We start from the raw sequence: 22,802 nt of genomic DNA, 5'->3' as shown, positions 1-22,802 counted from the left end.
CATAAGCTATGATGGTTTCTAGGTAGGAGCAAACATGAGATCATTGGCAAAAACATGGCCTCCAGAGAAAACAAACATAAGCAACACTTTTGAAAACTTAAATAATCATGATGAAAAGTAATGCCCAATTTCGTCGAGGGAATTGCAGCCAGGACACTATCTGGTCTGAAATTCGAGAGACTGCTGTCAAAACTGCAGTCAGAGAACTCCATGGTCTAAAAACTCAGGACACTGCAGTTGAGGAAATCGTGGTCGGAGTATCCGATGGTCCGAAATTCGAGAGACTGCATTCTGAGAATTTAGCAGCTCAATGTCCAACAGAGTACCTCTTCTTTGTGCGTGTGGGATATTTCAAACTGCTGTCTTCAATTTTAAGGCACAGCTGCTTTATTGGGGGTGGGATGTCTTTCGTATTTTCTGTGTATGAAAAGGGTCGTCGGACTCTCCTGTAATGATGGAAAATCATCATTAGTTGCTGTAAAACAAAATAACTTCTTAACAAAACATTTCACTAAGTTCTCTGCAATTTCCCTACGTAGGGTAGCCGACTTATCTTCAGTAACTTTTGGGGAAAATAATTAAAAAAAACAAGGAGTGTTTAATGTTCTTAAAGCGCAACACCTAAGGTTTTAAAACTATAGCATGATGTTACTAACACAGCCTCAAAATAAACATTATTAATATTGCTCTAAAATAAATCTCTAGTTGACAAAATGGCAAAGCATGCATAATAAAATGAAAAGGTAAAAGAAATTTTCCTGTACATTAAAACCAGATGAATACTAATACAAAATAGATAATACCTGTGTTCTTAGGTAGAAATTGTGAGAAGTCATTCTACAAAACATAAAACTTGTAACTTTAAAATTTCCAAAGAATTTAAAAACTAAAAAAAGGGTACAGATTTATGTTTTTTTTTTTTTTTTTGAGCAATCACATTGCTTATTGTTCTCATTTGACTGTTTTGAATTCCTATGATTTTATTTTTCACCCGCCTCCCTCTGCAGCACCACCATCGGGCCTCCCGATGCTGCTCGTCTAGCGAAAACCGTTTCCAGGTTGCGTCCATATCCTACACACACACCTAAACATATGCACACACACATGTGTGCACGCTGACACACACCCACACATATATGCACACACACACACACATAAGCATGCATGCACATGCACACGTGCACATACACACATACATACAAACACCTACACATACACACAGGCACGCAAACTACGCACACTAACCTATACATACACACAGGCATGCACACTCACACATACACCCACACCTACACACACATACTCAAAATCATGCCTGCACACAGACAAACACACACGTGATTGTGAAAAACATAAATTGAATTCCAGATATCAAAATTCAAATTAATTTTTAAACTTTTTGCTTTTTTTGAATATTTACTACATTACTTGAAACATCTGTCTTGATTAGTTGAGTAATTGATTATAGAAGAAAATCTTAAATGCGAAAATTATAGATATTTGTAGAACTTTAAGCAGCAACTGAATATGGTTATGAGAAACAAATACTAAAAGAAAAAATGATATAAAATAGCAGTCAGCCTTTTGAAAACAAAAATTGCAGACAAAAGTTGCTAAAGTAGCTCGTTAAGCATTTAAAAATAATTTTTATTTTAAAAGTTTCCAAATTTTAGGCGTAACTAACATCTGATTCTTTAGCTTTAACAGTATTAAGGTTTTCTAAATTTTCATTGCCATGAGGAATGACACTAAAAAGAAGTTTATGATGCACTTGCGACATTCAAAGATTAATGACTTCATAATTTTTATAAAAAACATAGTGAATTATAAACCCTAAATAAAAGCTGTATTTTTAACTTTTAGTTTTTATAAACCTAATGAGGAGAATGCCCCTTCCTTGCGCATCTAGTTTTGATCTAAAATCTAAAAAATTCTCTCTAGATAATTAAATTCATTTACAAAATGAACATTGATATAAGATTATAAAAGAAAAGTGAAAGCTATTAAGTTTTGATTTAATTTGTTATTTTAAAGAAAAAGGTTTTTGGCTGTATCATAGGTCAATGTGTGAATTTACGTACATTGTTAATTATACTTTTATTTCTTTGAAAATTAAATCGTACGGATTATTTTGCTATTATCCTTCTAGAAATGAATCAATTTGTTCTTCCTTATCTTTCAAAAATAAAAACCGATTTAAAAGAATACATTTTTCTATTCATGTTATTTTTATTGTTTATAGTAAATGCGAAACGAAAAAAGTAAGTTAAAGAAAGAAATAAAAAATATTATAATGCAAAATATATCAAAATTAATTACTCTGCTGCTATAAATTAACATTGAAGTTACTGATATTTTTATATCACTATTATCTTGATATATTTACGATCAGTGATCAAATGGATATTCAATTTTGTGTTCGATGCTCAGTCGACTCTCGGAATTTATTTCTTTGCATTTTACGGCAATGCCTGGTATTTTGCACTACAAAATACCAGGGGAGGGGAGGTCCGTTATCTAATAAATAGTGTTTTTTTTTTTGGAAATTTAAAACTGCTGCTTGTGAAATAACTGTTCTCCCTTGAAAATAAAAAGTGAAAATATTGTTATTTTATTGCTTCTTTTCTTGATGAGCTCAGCTATATTATCCACAGGGTCCAAGATTTCAAATATGTTTGTTTGCTTCGCTTTTAATGGGATAAGATTCTCATTTAGAGAATAACTTTTTATTTTCAGTTATCTTATTGAAACGTTAAGAATACGCTTATTTGAGGTGGTTTTTGATCGCATTTTTAGCATTTTGAACGTTAACGTTCCCGTATGGAAACATCAATTTTTTAAAAAAAAACCTTTATAAGTTTCGCTTGTATTTTTAAAAAAATATTTTTATCAACAAAAGTAGATTTAATTTTTTAAAAGAAAAATGCTCTTTCATTAATATTGTTCCAACAAATTTGCAAAAAAAATCCGCTTTCATCGATTTTCATTGTTAAAACATTTTTAGCTTAATGCTGATAAAATTTCATAGATAATATACAGAAGTCATGTTGATGAACAAACACGACCGATAAAAATGAACTATCCATAAACTCCCTTCTTTAAGATAGAAAAAGGGTTTCTTGTAACTCCGAAACACATGCTTGCTGTTTCCTGAAAATTTGTGGCTATGAACTTTGTTTTGTCTTCTTTTACTTTTCAGCACCCAGGTATTTATTTAATTCTTACTTTTATTGAGTATTTCATTCTTTTTATTTTTGAGATGGAAGGCTTCCCATTTCTTTTTATATCACTAAATTAAAGTTTCCGTTTTCAAAAAAAAAAGGGCGGGGGGTATAGCCTCTTGGTGATTGTTCTGCATTACATCAATCGTCCCCCTCGATAAAGAAGAGCCAGCGACGCCCATGTCTTAGGCGGGTGGGCACTCCTGACATTGGCCTTTGTGGAGCAATGAGGCAGTGGGTTTGAATCCCATACCTTGCATGAGCTGCAATTTTCCTCTCTGTTTTATGCTATCTGTCTAGTGCTGATCCAAAACCAAAAACATAATTTTAATTTAATCAGCTCCTTCAAAAAAAAAATTCAAATGATATGAATATAAAATTTTTAAAAAGCAAATACAGTAAGTTATCAATTATCAGCGGCCTTTCACTTTCAAAAAAAAATCCAGCTATGATCGATAAAAATACACATTTTAGCTTAACAATTGCAAAATTTATTTTTAGGCATTCCTATTGCTTTTTTCCTCCTCCCTTCCAACAACATTAAAACTTTTAAGGTCACCGAAACCTCACCGAAGCATCTGAAAACTTTCATATCCCATCATGCATCAATATGTTAATATGGTTTTGAGATACAAGCGGATGTGTACTTGCTGAACGACACTCTCTCACTCACCGGAGGTAGTGAGTTGCTACTCTCTACCCAACTCCTAACAGTTGGGCAGCTTAGCCATTTTACACAAACGTTGAGCATGTGCTAGTCGCAAGGGAAGATGTTGACTCAGCCATGTTAGATTTAGACTCTGTGTTGTTTGTGATCAGGTATGCAGTCATGTTAAAGTAAACTGGTGGTCTTTTCATATATATTTATTTTAAGTTGCTTTTAATGTTTTTAGTTAGAAAATAAATGTTATCGTTTTCAAAAAGTGTGTCGTTCATCTACGAATTTCCAAACAATCACTCTGCTAAATATTGACTAAATGATATTAGATGTCTACAGCATTCGCTAAGACAACAATAATATTGAGTGTGCAGGTGGTTACCGAGTAGAAATTGTTGGCGGATGCCTTGTCGAATGGCCTGTTTATTTCATTGTGTTCGATGTCTTAAACATGGGACCAAGATAGGAATGCAGTCTTTACTCTATTAAAAGCTTTTATTTCTACCCTCAAATTTATTAAAGAATGATAAATATCACTTTAAGTCTTTTTAGCCATTTTTTCTGTACGAGTCTGAATAATCTTGTTTCTTGGCCATTCTATAGCTTTCTAACAGAAAGCGCATGCGGAGGCAGTGAAATCAAATACTGTTGCTCGATTAAATACTTTCTTCTTTCATAACAAGCTTAAAGTATCATCTTTTTTTTTTTTTTCTAAAGAGAAAATATTTAGTTTTTTTGAAAATTACATGTAATTTGTTGAAAAACTACTTACTTTGCTTTTTTTTCCACAAAATTCCTAAAAACAGACAAGAATTCCTGGATTGACCCTTGCCCTTATCCTCAAAAAATTGTCAAAAATTAAGTTATACTTTACTCTCTGATTAAATATTTCTATAGACAAAAATACATTAAAGTGTTAAAAAGTTAGTCTTTGGCTAAAACTTTTAAAATTTGACTAATTTACTGGCTAACAATTTGAAATCCTTAGCACGGTTCCTGATAATTACAAGAAAATTATTCAGCAATCAAACAATTAATGTGCACAGTATATCCTTATCAAACAGTTAGGCTCATAGTCCTTTTCAAGAAGATTTAAACATAATAAACCTAGAATTTAAACATAAACCTAGAGATCTTTCTCTTTTTACTGGAAGAAAAAAGTTCATTTAGTTAATCTGAGGCAGCTCCCTGAAAGGGATTTTAAAGATAATTCTTTACTTGACTTCTGATTTAGTGACAGAGATAAATATAACCTTGCGTCAGAAAAATTTCATCTCCTCTTGCAACACAAAAATTCCATTTCAAAATTTTTTTCAAAGTTGATTGAAGCTCAGTGCAGAATAATCACTGTGTTTATTTTTTGGTGAATTTGTTTTGCATTCACATTTTAGCAATAATTTTAGTTCGTAGCAATATTTGTATTTCTGTATTTTCCAATTATGCTTTCGTTCTTGTTGTTCATTATGGAGCAGCATCATACTAAAAAAAAACTTCCCAAATTTTAGTGTCTATGTGTGTGTGTGTGTGCTTGTGTGTCTATGTGTGTGTGTGTGTTTTTTTTTTTTTTTTGCTTGTTACTTATTACCTAGTACTCAAGGAGTTCACAAACTTTTTTGGGAGTTTGTAAGGGGTTAGCAAGAAGGAAAAGGTTGAGAACCGCTGGTTTAGGATAATTAAAATCCTAAGGAGGTAGCTTGGGGGAACGGAACGCTTTTTTTTTTGGCTACTTTTCAAGTGAATCTGGGTTTTTAAAAATTTTTTTGAATAAATAGTTATGATTTGATTAAAAAAACAGTTTCAAAGCAAACCGTAGCTAAAAACTGTAAAAATCGCGAGACTATCCATAAGCCCGTCAAGTTTAAGCAACATCCGTAAATTTTACGGATAATCCGCAAAAGTTGACAAGTCTGCCTTCCCCACACACACCCAAATTGCTGAACAACTGTGACTTATACGTATTATATCAACAAAAAGCAAAATCAAAACAATAGCTTCAATATCAAAAATAGGATCAGAAAAAATCAAAGCGGTGTGAAATAAATCTTCAAAACTGTAGATAAATAAATATTCAAAAGTAAGCATACAATTTTGAAAAAAAAAATATAATTAACACAAATCATTTTTTGAAAATATGTTTAAAATCTTTTAGTCAAATTACATTTTTAAAAATTAAATCTTAAAATATTTCCCTTTTTTTTCACTCACCCATTTTCAACCATTTCCTTGACTCTTTAGAAGCCCGAATCCTCTCTTCTTCCAATGCTTTGACTTTATTATTACTACTGGACTGCCCGGCTTCTAGAAGAAAATGAACATTAAAGGACATTCAATCATAACATAAAATTTTATGGTCATCAGAAGAAATGGAAAAAAACCCTAAAAATGACCAGCAAACAGGTGTAGAATATTTACCAAAATCCTACATTTAGTACTGATTCATTGGCAAATTATAATTTTCCAAACATATGCTGCATTTATATTAGAAACAATTGAAAAATAAGCCCAGCAAAGGTAGCTGGCAACATCCTGTAGCAGCATCCTCAAAGTTTAGTAATATTTGTTTTTACCCAATAAATGCAAAAGGAAAAAAAAAAGGCTAAGAAAGCAACAAAACTTGATTGCATTTAAATCTTTAGCATTTTGTAAGTTGAAAACTATAATACAACAATAATATTTAAATTAGAGATGGCACAAAGCACCGAATACTGAAGTTTTGACTAACTAATGACCGGAGCTTTGGCTGCTCTGTAAGTTGAGTTTAAGCATTAAATGCACAATAAATGTATGTAGCATCATGTAATTCTCCATATATTTTACAATTCTTAGCTTTTTCAACATTTTCATTCTACTGTATTTTTTTTAAATTAATACATAGCACCAATTAAGATTTTACTTTTGCTTTGCACTGGCAGTACCACAAAAGCATATGTTTCTAATTTTTCATTAGAATAAGTAATATAAAGCATTTTTTGGAATATTAGAGGCATGCTCTACAGTTACATTAATGTTTATAATAACTAACTGATATGATCAAATATTAATCTATTATTTCACGTTTTAATCTAGAAATTTCTTTTACTTTGATCAACTAATTTTGAATACATTTTTGGATTTTAACTATTCAGAACAAATATTTAGAAAGTTGAACTAGGGTGGATGTGCTACTATTGGATTGAACAACAGCTTCACATTTTGATTTACACAAATAATAATAATAATAATAATATGTAGCTTTAATTTATGTATTGATAATTATCTGCATGTTTTACAATCCTAGTTTATTGTTGATAATCGTGATCAATGAATACAAAATAAGTTAAAATACGTTGACAGATTGATGCATCTATTTAAAAAACTGAAATATTGTACATATAACTTTTAAATAAAATATAATTTTAAAACAAATTATTTAAGGATGCCCATTAGTCGTATATCCGCCCTTGTAAATATAAATAACATCAATATTGTTATAAGTTTCAAAGCTAGAAAAATTTGAAGAATGTTTAATGCAGTATATTTATACAGCATCATTTTAAAACTTAAGCTTTTTAATTATTAACTAAATATAATATAACATAACTTTCAATAGAATTAAACATTTTATTAATTGTTGAATGAATTCTGGCTCCAAGGGTTCAATACACATAAATTTTAATATTAAATATACATTTCTGTTATGATTTATCATAAAGTACAATTCTGAATTTAAAAGACAATATTTCTTTAATGAAATAAATTGTAAAAGGAAATTTGGAACGTAAATTGTTTGAGGCTGAAGCAGCCAAATCACAGCTCATGATTCTGACAGGCCGAAGCTTCGTTTCATCGCTAGTTTAAATCAGCATGGATGTGATTGTGCTAGTGCCTAGCAAAGTTTCTTTTGCTATCAGTATATGCACACTAATATTTTGGGACAACCTGCAACAAGCATTGATCTTCAATGGTTATTATTTTTTCATTAGACTCTTTTATAATATACATTTATTCCTTTCAGTAAAATTATTCGTAACTGGCTTCCTTCAATAAATTTTAGTGCTTTGTGATAATTCTCCCAAAACTCACACATTTGTTTCATCTCCCAAGTTTTGCATGATGAATATATCAGGTAGATTCATTTCTTCAGATAATAAAGCTACTAAGTCCTTAAGTCATAAGTTATTAAGTCTTCAAAGTTCATGATATTTTTGGACATAATCTTAGGTACTTTGCAGCATTATTTTTTCATTCACTTCAAAATTCTAGATTAATACTTGAAATAATGGATTAATATTTGATCATATCAGTTGGTTTTTATAAACATTAACTTAATTGTACAGCATGTCTTTAATATTCCAAATAATGCTTTATATTATCTATTTCTAATGAAACATTAGAAACATGCTTTACTGGTACTGCCATTGCAAAGTAAAAGTAAAATCTTAATTAGTGATACATGTTAATTTGCACTTTGTGCCATCTCTGATTGGGACCAAATAGGTGGGTAAGACTCAAAAAATTTTCACTTTCAAAAATTTGCACCACCCTAATGCACATTCAACGTAACTTTTAACAATGTAGGAATTCAAAAAAAGTTAAGATAGTCAGATAAAATTGATACTTTCCAGGGTTTGCACTAAGAAGTACTTGTTGAAGAAAATCTAACAATTCAAACAGGAAGAATGCAAACCTTAACCACTGAAATTTTTAGGGGAAGACAACTCACCTGGACGAGATTCGGTCGATCGCAGCAAGGAGGATGAAGGCTTTGGCTTAGGCGGAGTCCCCTTTGCTCCCAATGAAGGCTATGGTGGAAAAGCCAATTTTAATTTAAAAAAAAAATAATAAGCAATTATAATAAAGCTCATATTCACTTCATAAAAACAATTTACAATAAAGAATTTCTATGTTAACCCTTTAAACACTGCTCTATGTTCCAAAGGTAAAATATTGAATTGCTTCATAAAAATAGGACTCTTAGGCGAAAATTTTTGCTTGCATTCCTTCACGCAATGCAAGAAGAAATTTTCAGAAATTTTTTTTTTTAAATCTAATATTTTGGGCATTTGAGAAGATTGGCGTGTTACGTTAAGCTTTTAACTAAGGCTTTTAATGGATTATGCTTTATACTTGCTATACATGATACTATTTATCACATTTGTTTCAATTTCAAATGTTAAATACTTCAAAATATATAAAAATAGGAAAAACAATCAATACGTATTTTTCGCAAATTTAGTCAAAATCTGATACCAATTACATGAAATCCAAGTGTCGGAGTTAGTCATTTTTTTCTGTGTCTAAATAGGAACATCCGCACTTGAACGGTTAATAAAGAAAACTCTTGGCTTATCTTTGGCAGAGCAGAACCTAGTTGTTTTCATGCAGTGCTAGGTATACAAATTCAAACTTAGTTGTCATGATAACGCTGAGGATAAGTTTCAAAACATCAAGCAGAACAATCGAAGGACCACTCAAATGAGTCAGACATATGCATAAGGGTGTCTCAGAAAAAAGTCAGTAGTATTTGTCACAGACAGCCCTTCTTTATTTTTCTCCTTTTACATCAAAGCACTTGTCAGGGTTCATACTCTATTTGGATGAAAAAATTCCATGACTTTTCCTAGACTTTTTCATGACTTCAATAAAAATTTTCATGACCTTGTTCACGAAGAGAATAGCACTATTCAATCTCAAACTTGCTAATTTTTAGCCTACTTTCCCAGTAAAAGTCATAAAAAGAAGAAAAAAGCATGAAAGAGGGCTTAATGCATCTTAAAAATATCCCGAAAAACAAAAAAAAAGTCAAAAATAAATAATATAATTAAATAAATATCGAAAAATTAAAAATTGGAAAGTAGGGTATTGAGATGGGGAAATGTCTGTCGGTCTGTCTGTCTGTCTGTCCCCCCTAATAACTTTTGAATGAATAGTCCGAATTCAACAAACTTTTTTTTGTTCGAAAGATCTCGGCAAGGACACCTCATTCCCATATTTCACTTTTTAATTTGAACTATTTTTTGTTCAATTTTGAACAGTTCAAAAAAACTTAACATTAGCTCCTATGGGGAAATTCAAGGCAATTCCGAACTGTGAGGCGAATTTGCTTCAAACAAACTTTGTAGGAAAAAGCTTTTGATGAAAAACTTGTACATAAAATATATTTTTGATTTGAACAATTTTCTGTTCAATTTTGAACCGTTCAAATCCCTTAACATTAGCGCCTACGGGAAAACTGAAAGTCAATGTAGATTCCGTACTTGAAGGCGGATTTACTTCAAACAAATTTTGTTGGAAATAGCTCTTGACGCCAAACTCCAGACTCCGACTCCGAGAATTTAGGGGCACTTGACTCCGTATCCGACTCCTGTGCCCGACAATTAATCGGACTCCGACTCCCCGACTTCGTAGCTTTGGCAAAAATTTATACACGGAGGACAAATGATTGACTCCGATTTTTGGATATTCGTCTCCGACTCCTTTATCCCAAAATGAGATTGACTCCGACTCCGACGCTATGGTTTTAACTGAGAAATAATTATTGTTGATGTGATTTGTTTTTATTTTAACGCTAAAGTTTTTATTTAGGTATTCAGTTTTCGGTGAATAAACTCGAAGTCATTTATGTCTCTACATAAAGATATGTGCAGACGATTTTTTTTTTCGACAATGAAAAGTATTTCTTTACGTTGACATTTTATTGTTTTTATTTATCTTGATAAGTGCATTAGTTCATTTAAAAAATTATTTTCGGCAACAGGAGAAAAAGAAACGATTTTTTTTTTTGATATGATGTATTTATTTTAATGAGCTTATTAATTTTAATTAGTATTTTTTCGTTTTGAAAGCTGTTGAAGATTTTTTTTTTTTGGAAAAAAATGTATTAGCTGCTTTGTTTAAAAGGTGCTGCTATTTTATTTGTTGGTTTTTTTTTTCTTTTTTTTTTACGCATTTAATTTTTTTAGATGAGTGAGGAATATTGTATTCCTAGAAATATTGGAAAAATATGTTTGAAACAATTTGCGATTTTAGCTATATTTGAGAAAATTGATCAGGTACTAGAAAGTAGTATGGGTATACGGGAAAGTAGGCTCGTCTAGTTCCAGACAGAACTTCTTGTTGGAAATGAGCTTTAGCAAAACATCTACATGAATGCTACAGCCTCATTGAAGCACTTACTCGTAATGTAAAAAACATAAGTGTATACTTAAAAAACTAAACTATTCTTATTTGTCTTCATCATTTAAATTTAAGTAAAGTAAAAATGCAGTGAAACAAAAATTATGATAAGATAAATAAATACCTTTGTGCTGAACAATAATGTAAGAAGAACAACGTTAGAAGAAGCACAAATTTTCAAATTACAGCAGACACGTGTTTCAGCGTTACAGGGAACGCCTTTTTCAATGCAAAAAATAATGAGCTTATGGATGAAAAGACATCCAACAAAAGCCAAGAGCAGACAAGCATGCAGCTTAAAAGATAAAAACAACGGATTAGCCAGACACCAATGACAGAGTTATAAACCAATCAGGAACCAATAGGAATGCAAGCAAAGGCCAAGAGCTTTCTCTTAGGTATGAAACCCAGAAAGAAAGAATTCAATTGGACAAAGATTAAGCCGAAGCTTAAACAAAAAGAAAAGAAATTGTCAGTAACCATGAACCGCAAGAAAGGAAAAGCTGAATGGAAAACCATGAAATAAAATAAACAGAAACAAAAAATATTCGAAAAAAGGAAAAAAAGACAAATAGAAGAAAATTGGGGGGGGGGGGATGTCAACAAGACAAAAAGGTAAAAATAAACAAAGGAAGATAGATAAAAATGAATGGGAAAAAAGGAGGGAATGGGGAAAGGACAGTATTAAAGATATGGGAGCCAAATGTTGGAAAAATATGGAACTGCACTAAGATCGTTAACTAAAAGTTAGAACTGTTCCTCAAAATATGAAAGGATTCCCAAAAGTCAAGATCTGATGAATTGGGGCATTTTTGGATAATCTGATAAGAGTTAAAATCAAAAGAGTGATTCGAATCCCAACAATGTTGAGCAATACTAGACTTATTTAATTGTTGTTTTTTCACATAATTTTGATGCTCTTTCAAGCGAATTTTTAAAGCACGCCGAGTCTGTCCAATATAGGCAAGTTTACATTTGGACAGACTTGGCGTGCTTTAAAAATTCGCTTAAAAGAGCATCAAAATTATGTGAAAAAACAACAAATAAGTCTAGTATTGCTCAAGATTGTTGGGATTCGAATCACTCTTTTGATTTTAACTCTTATCAGATTATCCAAAAATGCCCCAATTCATCAGATCTTGACTTTTGGGAATCCTTTCATATTTTGAGGAACAGTTCTAACTTAGTTAACGATCTTAGTGCAGTTCCATATTTTTCCAACATTTGGCTCCCATATCTTTAATACTGTCCTTTCCCCATTCCCCCCCCCCCCCCCATTTTTTCCCATTCATTTTTATCTATCTTCCTTTGTTTATTTTTACCTTTTTGTCTTGTTGACATCCCCCCCCCCCAATTTTCTTCTATTTTTCTTCTTTTCCTTTTTTCGAATATTTTATGTTTCTGTTTATTTTATTTCATGGTTTTCCATTCAGCTTTTCTTTTCTTGCGGTTCACGGTTACTGACAATTTCTTTTCTTTTTGTCAGACATGTGTCCCAAACATGATGAAAAATACTGAAACTGCATGGCTGTGTGAACTAACACAAAACTGTTAGTATATCTTACTACAGCTGAAAGCTCTCCCTTGTATTTTTATATCTACATAACAGATTATTTAAAATTGGATGCATGAAATTAACTGGATTGTGTTGAATTAAACTTCAAATTCTCCTTTTTTTTCGGCCTATAGTATCCTGTTCTCTCAAAAAGTACTGAATTCAGTAAAAATACTGAAAAATCACATGGCTGTTTTGTTTAAGCTTTGGCTTAATCTTTGTCCAATTGAATTCTTTCTTTCTGGGTTTCGTACCTAAGAGAAAGCTTTTGGCCTTTGCATTCCTATTGGTTCCCGATTGGTTTATAACTCTCTCATTGGTGTCTGGCTAATGCGCTGTTTTTATCTTTTAAGCTGCATGCTTGTCTGCTCTTGGCTTTTGTCGGATGTCTTTTCATTCATAAGCTCATTATTTTTTGCATTGAAAAAGGCGTTCCCTGTAACGCCGAAACACGTGTCTGCTGTAATTTGCAAATTTGCTTCTTCTAACGTTGTTTTTCTTACATTATTAAAAATTATGATGCTTAAATGTCTAATTTTTTTTATAAACAGGCAGAATGATAATGAACGGGACAAAGGTTGAATGAGTCATCACTAAGTTTCAATAAATTTGCTTCAAAAGTTGCCTTTTAGTGTCAACAGTGCATTTAATCATCCACCTAAATAGACAGTATTTTGGTTCTTTAAAGTAAAGCCACATAGTTTAGTTCTTTATGTTTCTAAACCAGACATTTTTTTGAAAAAAACCATACAGTAATGAATCAATCTTCTGATTCAAAAGTACTTGTTTTGTTTACTTATTTGCACATTTTCAAATGCAAAGAAATTAATAGACTCAGAAATTCCAGAACATGTGTGATTTCTAACATTGAACGTAGCAGTGGGTCGCATGGATTAGTTTGGCGGGACTTATGTTCGGCACTACTGTTTTAGAGTATTAGAATTCCCCTTTTTCTGTATTCTATCACCTGACTAAAGATCTAAAACCTTCAAAAAATTAAGATAAACTGTGATAAATTTAATAACAAAGTTCTTACGAGTGATGGAATCAAACTTGAATGCAATTGAATTGTTTTTTTTTTTTTTTTGAGTGGGCGTGGCAAAACCAAGAACGTGCAAGTTTGCTACTACAAAATATGAAACATAAGAAGTGCTGAAAATAACAGTAATTCAAATAAGAGATGTTAAAATAGTAAAATCACATCGCAAAAAAGGCAAGCGGCTGCAACAGAAGTGGATACAATGATTTTTCAAAATTCAGATTTGATTTTGGGATCTTTCAATTTGCCACTTTTAATAGCTTTTATTACTGTTAAATTACTCAAGATTTCTAATGCCCTTTTAGTTACTGTTACTTTATCTCTGTCCAGGACATTTTTCCATGACCTGAAATAAATTTTCATGACTTTCAGTGGAAATTTAAATTTTTCAAGACTTCTCCAGGTCTGAAATTCACTTTTTTTCCCCATGACTTTCCAGGAATTCGATGACCCGTACGAACCCTGACTTGTGAAAGAAGTTTCAAGTAAGTTGTACAATGGCAACCCGCACTGACTTGCTCGTGAAAATGTGAACTGTGCACTAGGCGGAATCAAGAAAACTTTCTTCGGAACTTCAAATTTCTAGTGAATAAAAAGGTTCCCCCATAGACTCAAAAGAACATTTCTACATGATAAAAAAATATTTAGGTATCCCACAGAAGGTCTAAAATTTATAATCTTCTTCAAAAAATGATTTTTAATCAAGATAAATTTTAAGAAAATATCAAGTTGAAGAATATATTAGGGATCAAATTTTAAAATCAATATTTGCATTTGAATAATAAAAAAGAATATATTTAAAACCACAAATGAGGCAGTAAGAAGCAACGGGATGTAAGTGGCAAAATTAAGAATTTTGAGGTAACCAGTGCAAATGGTAGGTGAACCTCTGTCTTAGGGCAAGAGATAATACTGGTAGCCCTGGTAGGTGCTGCTGTTCAGTATGATTTAGAAAAAAAAATGAATGAAAGCCTACCTATGAAGTTATCTTTATATACGCGTTTTACTCAAAAATTGAAAATGTCCACTACATCCGTTTGCTTCTCACTGCCTTAAATGTAGCTTGACCCTTGAAAAAATCCATCCTTTTGAGTATTATGTGAGAGACTAAAATATTGCAAACGAACAAACATTTTTGTTTGCTCGTATGCAATAACTTATGCAATCCAAAACTTTTGGCACCTAGGTTTAGAGCTACAGGCCTCAATGTCAAGTAAAAAATTTTGGTCTCAAAAAATGCGATAAACTGCTTAATTCTAAGTCTTTATGAAGTACCATCACAAAAAGGTACTTGTTTTCCCTTTCAGTTAAATTCATGTTATCGAAATAATAATGCCCTGCTTCTACAAAACTTATTTTTTTTTCAGACTTTTGACTTGACTCGGCACATCTCAAATTTAGGAAAACAGAGATTTCAACAGTTTTTTCCTTACTTTCAGTTAGTTGGACAAGTCTCATGTAACTAAGTAAAGTTTTAAAATAATCTAATCAATATAAATGTTTAAGAGATATTTCCAAGTTCAATATGAAAAAATTACGAAATTTACTTTCTCACAATGCTTTCTCACTTTTACTCTTTTTTGCTTCAATGCTTTCACGCTTTTTTTACTCACTTACACTGCTTTATGTGAGCAAGATTAATGATTCCAGTTGTTTAATGTTATCAAAATGGCCAACTATTGTCTGTAATCGATCTCTGACTATCTGAATACCTACTGTTTGAATTGCTGGTCATCCAAATCGAATTAATAACTTCAGAAAAAAATAAATAAATAAATATCAAAAAAAAAAAATACTGCAATTCGCAAAAATAATGATTCAGTCTAAACGCTGTTCCCACTGTGAAACTAGTTGGAACAGGTTACTTTGACCGAGATATTCAGTAGGCTATGATTTTCATTTAAAGTCTGGTACATAATAACATACTATACTGATGCATAGTAGGGTTAAGCCGAGACCCACGTGATAACAGGCCAGACAACTCCCCCCCCCCCCCCCCCCCCCCCCCCCCCCCCCCCCCCGCTTCGTTACGCCACCAGTCATCGATCTATGAACTTGGCGCGAAACTTTGAAAGCAGTGCAGTCTACCAGTTAAACAATAGTGCTTCTTGCTCTGGTTGAAATAGATGAAATAGGAAATATGTAACTTCGGCTGCACATTTTTGAATACAATACTGTTGGACTTATCTCATCCTTTCCACGTACCGGAATGTAGAGGCAATTAAAATATATATATATAATATAAGTGTCTGCTGAGAGAAAGTGAGTCAGCGATTTCCGCTTCCGAACAACCTGCATGTGAAGAAAAAAGCTGGGCGCCTCATGGAATAAATTTTAAAGTTCGGAGGTAAGTACTTTTCTCAGATAAACAAATTTACATTTTATGCAGTTAAGATTACTTAAGTTTTCCTCCATTACACAAACAATTGTCAGTTTCCTTTCTGATATCTTTGTCTGTAATTTGTAATTTCAGTATACTGCTTTAATATTTGAAACGGTTAACTTGCTACTTTTTATTTCTTTATTTTTTCAACTTTGTACACGCATTTATTCGAAATGGATTTTCCAAGCTGACAATATACATATGTCAAAATTTCCTGCAAATATACTTGTTGCTATCAGAAGCAACGCAACTTGGTGTTGATATTCAGTTAATATGTAAACAAGTTTATTGAAACAGGCTTTTAACTGAACTAATCTTATATTTTTCGTTTCGATTAAATTGTTTCATACGCTAGCATGTGTTATTTTGATCAAAAAACATTCCTTGATGGGCTTCCGTAGTTCTGAGATAGATTAGATTTGAACGCCGGGGGTCGTGGGTTCGATACTCAAACATTTCCCCCCCCCCCAACTACACCCCTGCAATGTTATTCAAACAAGCTGGTTCTGTGCGTAAATTAAAAAAAATATATATGGTTTTTTTCACTGTTGTCTTTAAGTTTTATGATATTTATGCACACATTGTGGTTAAGTTAACGGTATTCATAATTTCTGGGCTTGCGAAAGATTAATTTTGAGCAGTGGATACACAACATGCTTTTGTCAAATGCTCTGTGCTTGTTTGTTTATGCTTAAAAAGGGCAAAATATCTTGAACTACATATTTTTTGAACTCCTTGGGTTTTCTGTTAATAAGCTTTCAGGAACTCTGAAACTATAACATAAATTGAATTAAGGGGCTGTCTATAAAGTATTATGCAAACTTTTGAACAAATCCCCCCCCTCCTCCTTGTTACATGTAACGCTGTTCAACATGAGCATATTGTTATAAACAACGTGTGATGTCACACTTCTTGTTATCCCCTCCCTTCCCCCTGTCACAAAACTGTCACATTGATTTCCTAAAAGAGCATACTCAGCAAAATGTTGATCTAAATTTTTTGAAGTTTTCATAACTGAATGGGGTAGGGCACCGTCTACTTTGGGGGATGGCACCCAAGCATTCACGTCTTTTTAAAAGTATAAATTTACTCAGCTAAGTTAACATTAATAATCTGGTATTATGTATTTTAATTTGATGTTACGTCTTTGAAACATATTGCAGTCATGTTTCCCGTTTTCTTAAGTAAAAATGTTTATTTATTTTTTAAAATTTAATTCTTATTCAAATACAATAGTAATATTATTTTTTGTTTTGATGTAATTGTAAAATGAAAGTTCATTTATTTATTTGAATACTTCTTAAGACTTAATGTTTCAATACAATATACGAGTAGTTAAAATGCGATTAGTTAAAAAACAATTTCTAATGAAAAATAAAACTGTGTTTATTTATCACTTTGTTTTAACATGATTGTAAAATAAAATCGTGTTTAGTTATTTGAATAATTTGTAAGACTTATAAATGTTTTTATGTCAAATACTATGAATTAAGCTCAGTGTATTTTTTAATGTATGATTATCGGTTCCTTTTTATGTTTTCAAATGAAAAAGTAGAACTTGTAATGCTACTAAAATAACAGAAGACAATAATAAATAAACCAAATAGTTTTATTTAACCAAAATATTAATCGAAGTGCTCACTTCCCAATATCATTGTGGATCGACAAACGATGACGTCATTTGCTAGTTGGATGGTTTTCCTATCTTGAAGGCCTCGGTTAAGCACATGTACAAGTAAAAGTGCTTAACAAGTTCCATTTAATTAATTAAAAGCTCTTTTTCTCGGAAAATAGTTTTTCTCTAATTTCCGACATGAATACGGCAATTAGTTAAGGAGGGAAATCAGGAGGCCAAAAGTTTAGTGTTTTTCGTAATTATTTTCAACAGGAAAGAAATAATTGGAATTCTTTTTAACTTGGAGGATATTTTATTCATCTTTTGAAGCACATCTTGTAATTTTTCAAGTCATTTTCACCAGAAATAGTGAGGTTAGAAGCTGCTTGTTACTTGTAGACATTACCAAAACCAATTTTTATCTGTTTTCCTTACAATTTTACTTTTTCATAAATAACATATTTCTTAAGGATATGAACCTAAATGTGATCAAAAAATGCATGTTTTTGAGGTGTTTGATTACAATGTCCTGTTTTTCTACCATTTTTTCCCACATTTCTAGCATGAAAAAAATATTTTTGTCAATAATATCATCCCAGAGTTAGGTTCATTTAGCTCATTCTTCAAAAGGTGTTAACTTTTCTGTCACATGCCTTTTACTGCAAAAACTTTAAGGAACAATTCATTTAACAAAATAATTTTTAATTTCATCAAAAATAACTCTTTTTAAGCCTGCCAACATTTTTTTAATGATGATTTTTATTTTAATATATTTTTGATTCACAACATGTGAGTTCTCACCTCCATGGCATGTCACACACCTGGTGTGACTTTATCTTGCTTAATAACTTGTTTAATTACAAGTCTATATTTATTTATTTATTATTCCTTTCACAAGTGCCTCAAATACTAATTGTTTAAGCATATTTAATTGTTTAATATTGTGTTTTGGTTTGTTTTAGTAAGATAAGAAATCATGTCACAAAATAAATTTTCACCTCCATTACCTAAACACAAAATGCCATTTCTCATTAACATGTGGCAGCAGGGTTCAAAAACTTCCTGATATTTTCAAAAATATTGAAAATATCTGATATTTTTATATATATTGGATATTTTGACATACAGTCAACCCTCGTTTATCTCGGTTAATTGGTTCCAAACTTTACCGCGATAACTGAATTTCCACGAAGTAGGATTATGTATTTATAAACCATATATTTCCCTAATTGGAGTGCATAAAACTTATACGACTATTTAAATAGGTTTTCAAGATAGAGCACCCTAGACATAACAGCACCCTTAGCCACCATTAAATTTATAGTATTCAACATGTAGCACAAAATAATACACTAAACTAAAAAGACATCACTCTGTTAATTATTGAGAAATAAACTACACACTACTACTAATCAATGAAAAAAGCTCAATCTGTTTATTGATGATGAATTAATTGTCAGTTAGTGACCTTATGTGTATCGTTTTTCCTCAACATTCATCCTCATTAAAGGGATTACGTATACAACTTTAAAAGCTAGTACATTGTTGAACACCATCTACATTCGACAGATGTATTTATCTCCTAGTAATAATACAGTAATTTATACTTTTCAGTTAGTGCTTAACGGTTAAAATGAAATAGCGATTCCCTTCACTTTCTTCGGAGATTTTATACCTCCACTCCCTCAAATAGTACAACTACAGCCCCTCAAAAGAGCTCACCTTACTTAAAAGACATACTTTTTTATTCATTTGAAGTAAAAAGTTTACACGAGCACGTAAAAAAGGTTAATTACTATATTTGAAAAAATAAAAACTAGAAAAAACCGCGATGTAGTGAAGCCGCAAAAGTCGAAGCGCGAAGTAGCGAGGGATGACTGTATGTCCGATATTCTCAATTAGCATAAACATAAGTCTTCAAAATAGTAAATGCATCCTCAAATCAATCTTTATTTTCTTATATTATAATCACAATATGCAGACTTAAAATCAAGGTTTCTTTCATTATTTATATATCTAATATTTCATTTTTCATTTCTATCAAGTTTAATGGAGTTAATTTAGCATTAGCTGTTTTACTCTCTTTTTTTTTTTTTTTTTCTGTTAGCTAAATACTTCTACAGTTATATGATTCAGAAATAAACAATATACATTAGTTGGTGCACAGTCATAAGACATTTTCTTTTTTCTGAGCAATGTTTAATATTTAATTAGGCACTTTTAATATGAATTAAAATTTTTACGTTGCTAATAATTTTATGAATCTTTACTAATAATAAAGCTGAAAGTCTCTCTGTCCGGAGGATGTCTGGATGTCTGTGACGCGCATAGCGCCTAGACCGTTGGGCCGATTTTCATGAAATTTGGCACAAAGTTAGTTTGTAGCATGGGGGTGTGCACCTCGAAGCGATTTTTCGAAAATTCAATGTGGTTCTTTTTCCACTCCAATTTTAAGAAAAAAAAACTATGATAAAATACGAAATTATCATAACGTGGAACTGTAACGTGGGTACAAGCCAATTGGCGAGAAAATTCACCATATATTATTTGTTATTATACAGGCGAACCAAAAGATCTTTTAATTTTTCTATTAGGGGTAAAGCCGTGCGGGTTCCACTAGTATAAAATACAAGTAAAGAAGGAATATTATACTATTTTGTTACATTAATGATGTAACAATACATCATAAAAATATAGTACATAACTTATTGGTTATTTTTAATAATAAATGAACAATATTACTATGGTTAATAACTTTTTATATTGAAAATACTGTAGTTGAAAATGTAAACATCAAAAATATCTAAATATCATGATATTTTCAAAATAAATATCCAATATTCCAATATATATCGTGGTATATATCTTTTTTTTTTTTTTCAACCATATCAGCCATAAAGAAGTTGTCAGATTTTTGTCGAAAAACAAGAAGATAGATTTTGCTTTAAAAACTAAGTGTGATTACTGTGGCTTCTAACCTCTGTGAACTTGAATTTCAGGGACGTAAATTAATGTAAAAAAAGAAGTGAACATGTGCAGAACGTATCAACAAAGAAAAAATAAATTCCCTGAAAAATGTATCCATTAGGCCTATATTAATGAAAAATTCCTCACCTCAAGTGAATCTCACCTCCGCGATTAAGTTCTTCCTCCTCCTCCTTAAAACCTCTGTGACTCTCTTTATATATATGCTCATTTAAAAAAAATTTAATAAATCAAGTTGGATGTTTTTTATGTTCCCCTTCTATATCATTTGTTAAAAATGTTTTGCATGAATCAGTATATAGTCCTTTCTCTACATGGTTTCTAACGTTGTACATCTACAAAGTTAAATCAAAAATTACAAATAATTATGCAGGCATCACAAAAATAAAAGAATAAATAAAGACAAACCAATCACCTTTTTTGTTTTAGAAGGCGTTGAAGGACCTTCGTCTGAAGATTTAGTCTGATCACCAGGTTTTTTAGACTAAAAGAAAAAAAAATCTAATTGAACTGCAGAATTATGTTTTTAAAAATAAGTAGGAAAACAAAAGAAAATAAATTCTTGTAAAAGAGAGCGTTAAAAAAAAGAGAAAACTAAAGTTAGAAAATATTTCATACTTAAATGAGCAGCACATAATAATCCTTGTGTTTTTCATTTTATTTCAAGTTTCATTTTAAAAATTATGTATAATATATACAAATTCATCCACCGCCATATTCACCAGCATCATAAACAAGAATGCTAAACATTATCAGCATAAGCAAAAGAGAGAACCCTTTCTTTTGATACATCGAAATTGCAAAATTTTATGGTTGCCAATTTGCCAATGACAAGCAGAATCAAATTCATTAGTTGCTACTATTTTTTCTCCATTCGATTTTTTCCTTGTGAAAAAAAAAAGTAGCTTTTTAACTTGTAGGAAAACAAAAAAATAATCAACTGTTTTATGACAACTTAAAATTGTTATCCACTTTCATTCATAATTTCACTCTGCCATAACTTAACTCATTTTAATAGAGGCATAACTCTATGTGAGTCTGAATCTTGATATAGTTTCAGTAACTGATATCAGTGGTGGAGATCGGGGCTTATAAGTAGGGGGGGGGGGGCAAAAAATGACCACAGGACTTCAAATGGCAGCAAAAACTGAAAAAAAAAAAGGGAAAAAGTACAAAATTTTGTTAGGGCTGGTTTTAAACGTATTGAAGCAGATAAGTGGAAACTGATGTGAGTCTAACAACTTGACTCATTAAAATAATCAGTTATCCAACGTTTTGAAGCACAAAAAATGCCAATTACAGCAAACACATGTTTTGGTGTTACAAGGAACACCTTTTTCGATGCAAAGTATGAGCTTCTGAATGAAAAGTCATCTGAGAAGAGAAAAGCAATATGGTGGAGTAGGAGACAATATAAACACCAAAAAATAGAAATTCAACAAAACAAAAAAGACAAAATGTTGCCTGGAGCCATAATTTATTGTATAATTCCATCAGGAAAAAAACTGTTAAGTAATAAATTTCCAAGAAAACCCATAAACAATGTCCAAAAATGAAACCACTCTGAATAAATTAGCAGTAAATTTACTGACAGGAAAAACTATGTATGGAAGCGATGTAACAAATGCAGAAATGCAGAAGAAAAAAAAACAGAGTGAAGGATAAACGAATTGGAAAAAGAAAGGGGGTATCCCCCCTCCCCCCCAGAAATGCTGCCACTGGCTGACATAAATGGGGTGGCAAACAAATTTACTCAAAGGATTTTGAAAACAAATAACAAAAACAAAGATTTTAAAAAATGCTTACATTTTTCTCTTCACTACCCTTAGGGGTGTTGGACCTCTTTGGACGACCTGCCATGATCTCACGATCATAGACCTGTTGTAGCCTGAGGATATTTGCTGGTATTCTTTCTTTGGATTTGACAACACGGAACATGCCCTCTCGCATTGCAATTGCATAGGGTTCAACAAAAACCCTTTTAGTGGGGCTGCTGCCAAGTGCTGCCAAATCTTCATCGATGTGCCCCGTGCCATCAGATTTTTCTCCGTTGGTTATGTCGAGAGAAGCTTCTGGGTTTTCAGAACCGAAGCTGGACCTTGACTCTTGGCCTATCAAAGCTTCGTTATTCCTCTGATTTCCAGACAGAGTGTCGAGAACATCCAAGCTACACTCCAGATTTGAATTGAAA

The 22,802-nt window shown here is 31.7% G+C and overlaps 1 protein-coding gene across 1 annotated transcript; it reads right to left on the bottom strand.

The window, feature by feature from the left end:
* Window positions 1-231: 231 nt before the first annotated feature.
* Window positions 232-22,639, bottom strand: LOC129225081 (uncharacterized). The gene is made up of 5 exons (XM_054859635.1): window positions 22,418-22,639; window positions 21,027-21,095; window positions 8,582-8,660; window positions 6,085-6,177; window positions 232-446 (listed from the first exon to the last, which is right to left on the bottom strand). Exons 1-5 carry the CDS (start codon window positions 22,559-22,561, stop codon window positions 388-390), a joined length of 444 nt encoding a protein of 147 aa, XP_054715610.1. The 5' UTR covers window positions 22,562-22,639; the 3' UTR covers window positions 232-387.
* Between the last annotated feature and the right edge of the window lie 163 nt (window positions 22,640-22,802).

This window comes from Uloborus diversus, chromosome 6 (genome assembly GCF_026930045.1).
Source record: "Uloborus diversus isolate 005 chromosome 6, Udiv.v.3.1, whole genome shotgun sequence".
Classification (NCBI taxonomy): domain Eukaryota; kingdom Metazoa; phylum Arthropoda; class Arachnida; order Araneae; family Uloboridae; genus Uloborus; species Uloborus diversus.
Note: the sequence above shows the minus strand (reverse complement) of the source record. Positions and strands in the feature narration are given on the sequence as shown.

Excerpts from the sequence above, each read along its gene's own strand:
- LOC129225081 (XM_054859635.1), bottom strand. The coding sequence starts at position 22,561 with ATGCGAGAGGGCATGTTCCGTGTTGTCAAATCCAAAGAAAGAATACCA. Across the intron at positions 21,096-22,417 it reads AGGGTAGTGAAGAGAAAAAT|TCTAAAAAACCTGGTGATCA; the intron begins GTAAGCATTTTT and ends TTTTTCTTTTAG. Across the intron at positions 8,661-21,026 it reads CGCCTTCTAAAACAAAAAAG|CCTTCATTGGGAGCAAAGGG; the intron begins GTGATTGGTTTG and ends TTTCCACCATAG.